Genomic DNA, 12,317 nt, shown 5'->3' on the forward strand with positions numbered 1-12,317 from the left:
TCAGGTCTCTGGATGGAAAGTTCAAGCTTTTGAAATACTAACCCAGTAACAACCAACACATTATCATAACAGCCACACTTTCTTTTTAAGTACATCCAGATGGGAACCCACTCCTTCCTCCAATTTTACCTTGACTAAATCATTTTTCTCCTTCATTCTCCGATGATCTTCCAACTCTACTTCAAATCGTTTCTTCATTTTCCGATGATCTCCCAGTTCTGTTTCCAGTTGTCTTACCCTTTCCTTCAGAGTACTAACCTCATGCCTGCAGCAAAGCACAGATCAATTTTCTGCACTCAAGATTAGGAGATTAAACACTAAACGTTGAGTCATAAAATCAAGGTCTTTTTAAACTGTGACATTTTTTTCCTAACTTATTTACAACACACTCACAAGAGAACAAGATCCCTACAGGTGTTTCAATATTACTTACAGCAGAGTTAGCTACCTGACTTTGCTCCTGCATGTTTTTGTATGAAATGGCTTTGGTTCCTATGGATAATGGACCTCACTGCACAAGGCAAGTATGATATCCGTTCCTTGAATCAGGTTGGTGCTGGATCTCAAGAAAAGGAATTTGTAGAATGTGTATAAGATGGCTTTTTGCAGCAGCTTGTAGTCAAGCTGACTAGGGAAAAGGAAATTTGGAGTTGGGTGTTGTATTATGAACCAGACCTGAAAAGGGAGCAAGCAAGTTTACTTGTATAGCACTTTTCCAACACAAGGCAGTTCAAAGTGCTTTACATAAAACAAGATATAAAAATCAAACATCAAATTTTAGACAATGTATAACAGAATAAAATCACACAAAAATAGAAACACGAGGAATTCTGCACAGAAACATAGAAAATAGGTGCAGGAGTAGGCCATTCGGCCCTTTGAGCCTGCACCACCATTCAGTATGATCATCCAACTCAGAACCCTGTACCAGCCTTCCCTCCATACCCCCTGATCCCTTTAGCCACAAGGGCCATATCTAACTCCCTCTTAAATATAGCCAATGAACTGGCCTCAACTGTTTCCTGTGGTAGAGAATTCCACAGATTCACCACTCTCTGTGTGAAGAAGTTTTTCCTAATCTTGGTCCTAAAAGGCTTCCCCTTTATCCTCATACTGTGACTCCTCGTTCTGGACTTCCCCAACATCGGGAACAATCTTCCTGCATCTAGCCTATTCAATCCCTTTAGGATTTTATACGTTTCAATCAGATTCCCCCTCAATCTTCTAAATTCCAACGAGTATAAACCTAGTTCATCCAGCCTTTCATCATATGAAAGTCCTGCCATCCCAGGAATCAATCTGGTGAACCTTCTTTGTACTCCCTCTATGGCAAGGATGTCTTTCCTCAGATTAGGGGACCAAAACTGCACACAATACTCCAGCTGTGGTCTCACCAAGGCCTTGTACAACTGCAGTAGCACCTCCCTGCTCCTGTACTCGAATCCTCTTGCTATGAATGCCAGCATACCATTCGCCTTTTTCACCGCCTGCTGTACCTGCATGCCCACTTTCAATGACTGGTGTACAATGACACCCAGGTCTCATTGCACCTCCCCTTTTCCTAATCAGCCACCATTCAGATAATAATCTGTTTTCCTATTTTTGCCACCAAAGTGGATAACTTCACATTTATCCACATTAAATTGCATCTGCAATGAATTTGCCCACTCAACTAACCTATCCAAGTCACCCTGCATCCTCTTAGCATCCTCCTCACAGCTAACACTGCTGCCCAGCTTCGTGTCATCCGCAAACTTGGAGATGCTGCATTTAGTTCCCTCATCCAAGTCACTAATATATATTGTAAACAACTGGGGTCCCAGCACCGAGCCTTGCGGTACCCCACTAGTCATTGCCTGCCATTCTGAAAAGGTCCCGTTTATTCCCACTCTTTGCTTCCTATCTGCCAACCAATTCTCTATCCACATCAATACCTTACCCCCAATACCATGTGCTTTAAGTTTGCACACTAATCTCCTGTGTGGGACCTTGTCAAAAGCCTTTTGAAAATCCAAATATACCACATCCACTGGTTCTCCCCTATCCACTCTACTAGTTACATCCTCAAAAAAATTCTATGAGATTCGTCAGACATGATTTTCCTTTCACAAATCCATGCTGACTTTGTCCGATGACTTCACCGCTTTCCAAATGTGCTGTTATCACATCTTTGATAACTGATTCTAACAGTCTCCCCACCACCGATGTTAGGCTAACCGGTCTATAATTCCCTGGTTTCTCTCTCCCTCCTTTTTTAAAAAGTGGGGTTACATTAGCCACCCTCCAATCCTCACGAACTAGTCCAGAATCTAAAGAGTTTTGAAAAATTATCACTAATGCATCCACTATTTCTTGGGCTACTTCCTTAAGCACTCTGGGATGCAGACCATCTGGCCCTGGGGATTTATCTGCCTTTAATCCCTTCAATTTACCTAACACCACTCCCCTACTAACATGTATTTCCCTCAGTTCCTCCATCTCACTGGACCCTCTGTCCCCTACTATTTCCGGAAGATTATTTATGTCCTCCTTAGTGAAGACAGAACCAAAGTAATTATTCAATTGGTCTGCCATGTCCTTGTTCCCCATAATCAATTCACCTGTTTCTGTCTGTAGGGACCTACATTTGTCTTAGCAAATCTTTCTTTTCACATATCTATAAAAGCTTTTACAGTAAGTTTTTATGTTCCGTGCCAGTTTTCTCTCATAATCTTTTTTCCCCTTCCTAATTAAGCCCTTTGTCCTCCTCTGCTGAACTCTGAGTTTCTCCCAGTCCTCAGGCTAATTTTTTCTGGCTAATTTGTATGCTTCTTCTTTGGAATTGATACTATCCCTAATTTCCCTTGTCAGCCACAGGTGCACGACCTTCCGTGATTTATTCTTTTGCCAAACTGGGATGAACAATTGTTGTAGTTCATCCATGCGATCTTTAAATGCTTGCCATTGCATATCCACCGTCAACCCTTTAAGTGTCATTTGCCAGTCTATCTTAGCTAATTCACATCTCATACCTTCAAAGTTACCCGTCTTTAAGTTCAGAACCTTTGTTTCTGAATTAACTATGTCACTCTCCATCTTAATGAAGAATTCCACCATATTATGGTCACTCTTACCGAAGGGGCCTCTCACGACAAGATTGCTAATTAACCCTTCCTCATTGCTCAATACCCAGTCTAGAATAGCCTGCTCTCTCGTTGGTTCCTTGATATGTTGGTTCAAAAAACCATCCCGCAAACATTCCAAGAAATCCTCTTCCTCAGCACCCTTACCAACTTGGTTCACCCAATCTACATGTAGATTGAAGTCACCCATTATAACTGCTGTTCCTTTATTGCACACATTTCTAATTTCCTGTTTAATACCATCCCCAACCTCACTACTACTGTTAGGTGGCCTGTACACAACTCCCACCAGCGTTTTCTGCCCCTTAGTGTTATGCAGCTCTACCCATATCGATTCCACATCCTCCCAGCTTATGTCCTTCCTTTCTATTGCGTTAATCTCCTCTCTAACCAGCAACGCCACCCCACCTCCTTTTCTTTCATGTCTATCCCTCCTGAATATTGAATATCCCTGAATGTTGAGCTCCCATCCGTGGTCACCCTGGAGCCATGTCTCTGTGATCCCAACTATATCATATTCATTAATGACAATCTGCACTTTTAATTCATCCACCTTGTTACGAATGCTCCTTGCATTAACACACAAAGCCTTCAGGCGCGCTTTTACAGCTCTCTTAGTCCTTATACAATTATGTTGAAAAGTGGCCCTTTTTGATGCTTGCCCTGGATTTGTCGGCCTGCCACTTTTACTTTTCACCTTTTGCTTCTACCCTCATTTTACACCCCTCTGTCTCTCTGCACTGGTTCCCATCCCCCTGTTGTGAACTAACCTCCTCTCGCCTAGCCTCTTTAATTTGATTCCCACCCCTCAACCATTCTAGTTTAAAGTCACCTCAGTAGCCCTCGCTAATCTCCCTGCCAGGATATAAGGAAAAGGGGGAGGGATGCCCCACCTCCCCCTCGTACCCCATCCGTTATTTATTTATATACACACATTCTTTCTCTCTCTCTCCTTTTTCTCCCTCTGTCCCTCTGACTATACCCCTTGCCCATCCTCTAGGTTCCCCCCCCCCTTCTCCCTGGGCCTCCTGTCCCATGATCCTCTCATATTCCTTTTGCCAATCACCTGTCCAGCTCTTGGCTCCATCCCTCCCCCTCCTGCCTTCTTCTATAATTTTGGATCTCCCCCTCCCCCTCGCACTTCCAAATCTTTTACTAGCTCTTCCTTCAGTTAGTCCTGACGAAGGGTCTCGGCCCGAAATGTCGACTGTACCTCTCCCTAAAGATGCTGCCTGGCCTGCTGCATTCACCAGCAACTTTGATGTGTGTTACACAAAAATAGATATGATAAATAGAATTTACAGTGCAGTTGATTCTAATTAAAAGCTACAGTGAAAAGTTTTAAGCCTAGATTTAAAAGAGCTTAAAGTTTGGGCATACTTCAGATCCTCTGGCAGTTTATTCCAGATATGTGGAGCAGAGTAACTAAAAGCTGTTTCACCATATTTTAGTTTTGACCCTGGGAAGGTAAGCAGACCTGAGAGATCAGGAAACTTCATAATGCAGCAAGAAATCGGAGATATATTTTGGCACTAGACCATTCAGTGCTTTATAAACCAGTGGTGATATTTTAAATTCAATCCCCTGGATGACGGACAGGAAGCCAGTGTAGCGATCGGAGAACTGGACTGATATGTTCTACTTTCTTGGGCTTAGTGAGGACTCTAGCAGCAGCGTTTTGAATGAGCTGCAGCTGTCTGAAGGAATTTTTTTTACAGAGACCTGTGAAAACGCCATTACAGTAGTCAACCCTACTAAAAATAAATGCATGGACGAGTTTTTCTAGATCTTGTAAGCCCTTTAACCCTTGCTATATTTTTAAGATGGTAGTGGGCTGTCTTTGTAATTGTCTTAATATGGCAGTTAAAATTTAAGTCGGAGTCCATCACAACACCAAAGTTTTTGGCTTGGTTTGTGGTCTGTAACAACATGGATTCTAAGTGAGCACTGACTTTTAATTGTTCTTTTTTGGCACCAAAAACAATTATTTCAGTTTTCTGGAGGAAATTTGGCTCATCCAATGAGTGATTTGTTCAATACAGTTTTTTAGTGATTGAATGGGACCATAGTCACTTGATGACACTGATATAAATCTGAGTGTCATCCACATAATTATGGTAATATATTTTGTTGCTTACCATGATTTGAGCTAGAGGGAGCATGTATATGTTAAACAGAAGAGGCCCTAGTATGGACCCTTGAGGCGCTCCACATCATTTTTGCTCGGTCAGATATGTAGCTACCAATCAATACAAAATAGTTCCTGTCCTGTAAGTACAATTTAAGGAGAAGGAACCCTTAGGAGACAGAACCCTTAGGAGACAGCGATTACAATATAATAGAATTCACCCTGCAGTTTGAGAGAGAAAAATGTATTAGTATAACAGTTGAGTAAAGATAACTACAGAGGCATGAGAGAGAAGCTGGCCAAAGTTGAATGGAAGAGGACATCAGTAGGGATGACAGTCGAGCAGCAATGGCTGGAGTTTCTGGGAGCAGAATCAGATTTAATATCACTGGCATCTGCCATGAAATTTGCTATTTTGTGGCAGCAGTACAGTGCAATACATTTAAAATTACAAATTACAATAATATAGAAAAATTAAATTAAATTAGTGCAAAAAGGGAAAAATTACTGAGATAGTGTACATGGTGTAGTGCATTTAATATTTAAGTAATATTTGAGTAATATTATAAATATAGTGCTTGATTAAAGCGTTCTTTGTTGTTTATATGATGCATTGTGGGTTATCTGTAAAAGTACGTAATTGGCACATGTCATCACGCCACCACAGGATACATGAGCGTCTCGCTTGAAGTAAAACTGTTAGGCTTGCATTTAGGACTCTACATCTTTTACTTTAAATTAGTTTTTATGTTTTAGAATTACAAAATATAACACATGGGTTCATTGTCTGTTCAGCAAACTGATGGTGGAGAGGAAGAAGCTGTTCTTAAAACGTTGAGTGTGTGTCTTCAGGCTCCTTGATGGTAGCAATGAGAAGAGTTGATATCCTGACTGATGAGGGTCCTTAATAATAGATGACACTTTTTGAAGGTGTCCTCAGTGCTGGGGAGGCTAATGCCCATAATGAAGCTAGCTGAGTTTACAGCAGCTTTTTCCAATCCTGTGCATTGGCCCCTCCATACCAGATGGTGATGCAACCAGTTAGAATACTCTCCAAGGTAAATCTGTAGAAATTTGCTAGTCTTTGGTGCATACCAAATTCAAACTCCTCAATGAAATAGAGCCACTGTTGTTTCTTCTTTGTAATTGCATCAATATGCTGGGCCCAGGATAGATCTTCAGAGATGTTGTCATCCAGGAACTTCAAACTCCTCACCCTTCTCAATGCTGATCCCCAGATGAAGACTGGTGTGTGTTCCTTCTACTTCCCCTTCCTGAAGTCCACAATCAATGCCTTGGTCTTACTGATGTTGAGTACAAGATTATTGTTGCAACACCACTCACTCCAGTACATCTCCATGTCACCATCTGAAATTCTGCCAACAATGGTTGTGTCATCAGCAAATTTACAGATGGTGTTTGAGTTGTGCCTTGCCTCACAGTTGTGGATGTACAGAGAGTAGAGCAATTGGCTAAGCACGCATCCTTGAGGTGCTCCTGTGATGATTGTCAGTGAGGAGGAGATGTTATTTCTGATCCATACTGACTGTAATGGATCCAGTTGCAGAGGGAGGTAGAGAGGCTCAGGTTTTAGAGCTGTTGATTAGTACTGAGGGTATGATGGTGTTGAACGCTGAGCTGTAATCAATAATTAGCAGCCTGATGTAGGTATTGCTATTGTCCAGGTGATCCAAGGCTAAGTTTGGAGCCAGTAAGATTGCTTCTGCTGTTGACCTATTGTGGCGATTGGCAAATTACAGTGGGTTCAGGTACTTGCTTAGGCAGGAGTTGATTCTGGCCATGATCAACCTCTCAAAGTACTTCATCACAATAGATGTGAGTGTAACTAGGCAATAGTCACTGAAGCAGCTCACTGTGTTCTTCTTGGATACTAGTATGATTATCACTCTTTTGAAACAGGCCAGAACCTCCAATTGGAGTAGAGAGTCCTTGAACTCTCCTACAAGATGGTTGGCACAGGTTTTCAGTGCCTTACCAAATATAACATCAGGACCATTTTACAAGGGTTCACCCTCTTGAAAGATGTTCTGACGTTGGCCTCCAAGACAGATCACAAGGTCACAAGATGTTGCAGGGACTCACACAGGTGTAGTTTCATTCTCTCTTTCAGAGCATGCACAAAAGGTGTTGAATTCATCTTGGGGTGAAGTGTCACAGCCATTCATGATGTTAGGTTTTGCCTGGTAGGAAGTAATGGACTGCAAACCCTGCCAGGACTGATGTGCACATGATTTTGTCTCAAACTTCAATCAGAATTTTTCTCTTTCTTAAAATAGCTTTCAGTACATCATACCCGAACCTCTTAGATAGTTCTGGTAATGTGGAACATAGGATTAGTTCATCCCAAAGAAGCAGCAGCATTCTAAAGAGAGGATGAGGCAAATATGGCTGACAAGGGAAGTCAAAACAGCAAATGAGATGGCATACAATATAGCAAAAAATATAATGCAACAAAAATGCAGTTAGGAGAGAAAGGCTGAAATATGAGGGCTATGGGTAAGCTTAGTAATTTCTAAGGTAGGGGCATCTTCAGCACAACTTTGTGGGCCGAAGGGCTTGTATTGTGCTGTTTTCTAAGTTTCTATGAAATTTTGAATATTATGATCAGTTCTGGTAGCCTCATTAAAGGAAGCTTTGAGATGGTACAGATGTTGCTTGGATTAGAGAGGGGGTCTTATAAGGAAAAGCTGAATGAGTAAGTGAGTAAGGCTTTTCTCTTTGGAGAGAAGGATGACAGGTGACTTGATAGAGGTGTACAGATGATAAGAGGCATAGATTGAGTAGATAGCCAGAAACTTTTTCCCGGGGCAGAAATGGCTAATACAAAGGGGCATAATTTTAAGGCAATTAGAGGGAAGTGTAGGGGAGATGTCAGAGGTATGCTTTATACACAGAGTCAGTGGTGGTCGAGGCAGACATTAGGGGCATTTAAGGAACTCTTATATAGGCAGATGGATAATAGAAAATGGAGGGTTCAGTGGGAAGGAAGTGTTAGATTGATCTGAGAGTAATTTAAAAGGTCAGCACAACATTGTGGGTCAAAGGGCCCATACTGGTGCTGTAACCTTCTATGTTCTATGAAAGTAAGCTAGCCAGTAATATAAAAGAGGATACTGAAAGTGTTTTCAGATCTATAAAGAGTGGCAAGAGTGGACATCGGACCACTGAAAAATGGCACTACAGGGGTATTAATGGAGGACAAATGGATGAATTGAATGTATTTTGTGTCATTCTTCACCAGTGTTGTGGGTAGAAGAGAGTGTAGTTACTATTAATAAGAAAAAGGTGCTTGGGAAGCTGAAAGGTCTAAAGGTAGATAAGTCATCTGGACCAGATGGACTATACCCCAGGCTTCTGAAATAGGTCACTGAAGAGATCATGGAGGCATCAGTAAACATCTCTGAAGAATTCTGGAATGGTTTCAGAGCACTGGAAAATGGCAAATGTCACTCCACTCTTTAAGAAGGGAAGGAGGCAAAGTCAGGAAATTATAGGCTGACTATAAATAGCAGAGTTAAGAGTCCATTGCTAAAGATGAGGTTTCAGGTACTTGGAGGCACACAATAAAGTAGGCTGAAGTCAATATGGTTTCCTTCAGGGGAAATCTTGCCTGACTAATCTGTTAGAATTCTTTACGGAAATAACAGGCAGGACAGACAAAGAAGTCTGTGGATGTTGAGAAGGTGTTTGACAAGGTGTCACATATGAGGCTGCTGAATAAGATAGGAGCCTGTAGTATTGTAGAAAAGATATTAGCATGGACAGAAGATTGACTGACTGGCAAAAGGCAAAGTGACGAATAAAGGGGGCTTTCTCTGATTGGCTATCATTGACTAGCAGTGTTCCACAGGGGTTGGTATTGGTTCTGCTACTTGTCATCTTATACGTTAAAAATCTGGATGACGTAATTTATGGATTTGTGGACTAGTTTGTGGATTATTCAAAATTAGATGGAGGGGCAGGGTGTGTTGAAGAAGGAGAGTGTCAGCTGAGGAAAATGGGCAAAGAAGTGGCAAACAGATTACTGTGCAGGGAAGTGTATAGTCATACGTTTTTGTAGAAGGAATAAATGGGTAGATTATTTTCTAAATGGAATAAATGGGTAGACTATTTTCTAAATATAAAGTGAATTCAGAAATCAAAGGTGCAGAGGGCCTCGGAAGTCCTTGTGCAGGATTCCCTAAAGGTTAATTTGCAGTCGGTGGGAAGAAGAATGCAATGTTATTATTCATTTCAAGGACTAGAATATAAAAGCAAGTATGTAATGCTGAGGCTTTATAAGGCATTGGTTAGAAGGCATTTAGAGTATTGTAAGCAGTTTTGAGCCCCATATCCAAGAAAGCATTGGAGAGCACCAGGAGGTTTACAAGAATGATCCTGGAATGAAAGGATTAACTTATGAGAAACGTTTGATGGCTCTGGGCCTATACTTGCAGGAATTTAGAAAGGGGGGGGGCGAATCTCACTGAAACCTACTTAATATTGAAAGGCCTAGATACAGTGGAAATGGAGAGGATGTTTCAAATACTGGTAGAGTGTCAGACCAAAGGGTACAGCCTCAGAATAGAAGGATGTCTCCTTATGACAGAGATAAGGAGGAATTTTTTTAGCCAGAGTATGGTGAATCTGTGGAATTTATTGCCACAAATGGTTGTGGAGGCCAACTCACTGAGTATATTTAAAGCAGACTCTAATAAGATCTTGATTAGTAAGGATGTCAAAGGTTACGGGGAGAATGGAGTTGAGAGGAAACATAAACCAGCCATGATTGAATGGTTGAGCAGACTTAATGGGTCAATTGGCTTAATTCTGCTCCTATGTCTTGCGTTCTTATGAATGAATTTTTCAAACCTACACTGCAGCTGAAATCAAGTGCTGATTTGCTACAAGTTTTCTGAAAATGGAAACCAGCTCATTTAAGGAAAATGGGAGGAAGCCCTAACAGTCAAAACAGATATTAATGATTCATTAAAATTCAACTATCACAGAATGTGACATGTCAAAGTGGATATAGTTTCATAAATGCACAGCGTAGAACCATGCCCTTTGGCCACCACATCCATGCCAACCAATCATTATTATAAATATTAAGGCATCCAACTAACCCAACATGGGTGCCATAGTGGCTCAGCAGATAACAGTGGTGCCTTATGGTTCTAGGACACTGATTTGAATATGACTTCCTGTAACAAGTTTTCCCCGGGAGCTCTAGTCTCATCCCAAATCTCATACGAATGATGGTTAGCAGGCTACTGTAAATTAGTGTAGTTGTAGTGGAAAAATGAGAATGAGTTGATGACCAAATGAGAGAGAATGTGTTGCAGGGAAATAAATAGGAGAATGAAATAGCTGAAATTGTTCAAGAGAGCTGGCAGAGATATACATGGCCAAATGGCCTCCTTCAATGTTGTAAGGTAGTCTAAAAATAGATACAAAGGTAAAATAAAACAATGTTGAAAATCTGAAATCAAAGCAGAAAAAGGTGGAAATACTCAGCACATGAGACACCAAGTGCCGAAAGGGGAACAAAAAACGTTTTAGGTCAATGATTTTTCATCAAAACCGGAAAAGTTAATGATTTCAGGGCTAATTGCAGATAGTTTCTATCAATGGGATTTTCTTTCCCTCTTGTTTAGATAAAGCTAGATTCTTACGATCAGTCAACCTCTGAAACCACAGAGGATTTTTTTTTAAAACACAGCAGTAAGCCATTGTGATCCAGAATGGATGGGTTAAAATGGCTGTGGGAGATGGCTTACCAGTATTTTTTTTTTTGAAAACAGAAATTGCATGGCTATAGATAGAGAGCAAGGAAATGGAAGTAATTGGATAGCTCCTTCAAAGAGTCAGCCCAGCACGATCAGTTGGTAGTATTGAACCATTCTATAAGTTTCCTTATCATTGTATCATAATACCACTAAATTGAAGAAAGAAACTAGTTGGATGTCCTTTTTTGAGATGGAATTCCAGTTCCCAACAAAGCCTTTTTATTGATTGCATTTAGTTAATGAGAGTTCATTAACAGTTGTCCAAGAGGTACTTGTACTATTAGAAAAAAATATCAATATGTTTTCAAAGTGTACACTCACTTGTACTCCCCATTGGATTTATCCATTTCTTTTAATCTTTGCAAGCCTTTTTCCAGTTTTGCCTTTTCTTGAAGCTGTTGTTTTACTTCAGCACTGCAGACCAAACAGTCAGAGGTCAGTAGATTGAAGGGGTATTAAGACTGGAAATATACTGTCCTCTGACCTAGCATTTTTCTGGTTTTATATCCATTGAAGATAAAAATTGGGCTTGCTGACTGAACACTAGAATTGGTCTCACAGACCTTAGACCCCAACTCCAAATGTTTATCAGTATTCCTCTCTCCTTGAAGTTATTAAGGAGCCAGATAACTAATACAGGACAGTCAAGGAGAGTGGAATGAGGAACAGGTCACTCTAAAATTAACTGGCATTTTACTATGCACGACCTTAAGACATCCCAAAGAAGTTTACAACTATTGATTTACTTCTTAAATTGACTACACAATATTTAATTCCATTCATAACTCAACAAATAAAGCAGCTCATGCCTGCATGCAGCAAGAGCAAGACCACGACCACATTGTAACATGAGCTTACGTCACAAGTAACATTCAAAGTACAAAAATACTAGACAGTGACCACCTCTAACAAAAGAGAGACTTACCACCTACCCTTGACATGCAGTGACATTACCAAGTCCCTAACTATTAACAATGTAGGGTCACTGTTAACTAGAAGCTCAGTTAGTAAAGAGTTTGGAGAAAATTCTAAGAGATAGGATTTATGTACATTTGGAAAGGCTGTGACTAATTAGCTATAGTCAGCATGGTTTAGGGAGGGGGAATTTATTTCTCATTAATTTGTGATTACTGAGGAGATAACAAAGAAGCTTGATGACGACTGGGTGTAGATGTTGTCCATATGGATTTAAGGAGGCATATACATGGTAGACTGGTTCAAAAGGTTAAGTTACCTGTCTAAATGGTCAAAAATTGGCTTGGTGATTGGAGGCAGAGG

The 12,317-nt window shown here is 40.7% G+C and overlaps 1 protein-coding gene across 4 annotated transcripts in view; it reads right to left on the reverse strand.

The window, feature by feature from the left end:
* Window positions 1-12,317, reverse strand: part of iqce (IQ motif containing E) — a 122,880-nt gene that overhangs the window by 38,382 nt on the left and 72,181 nt on the right. For 3 of the 4 annotated variants that reach the window (XM_072268381.1, XM_072268380.1, XM_072268384.1), the window contains 2 exons: window positions 11,361-11,453; window positions 130-265 (listed from right to left, as the gene is read on the reverse strand). In XM_072268381.1, the coding sequence (XP_072124482.1) occupies window positions 130-265; window positions 11,361-11,453 (229 nt within the window). The remainder of the gene's footprint in view (window positions 1-129; window positions 266-11,360; window positions 11,454-12,317) is intronic. The other variant, XM_072268382.1, reaches the window with a different exon arrangement.

The sequence above is a fragment of the Mobula birostris genome, chromosome 9, assembly GCF_030028105.1.
Source record: "Mobula birostris isolate sMobBir1 chromosome 9, sMobBir1.hap1, whole genome shotgun sequence".
NCBI lineage: Eukaryota > Metazoa > Chordata > Chondrichthyes > Myliobatiformes > Myliobatidae > Mobula > Mobula birostris.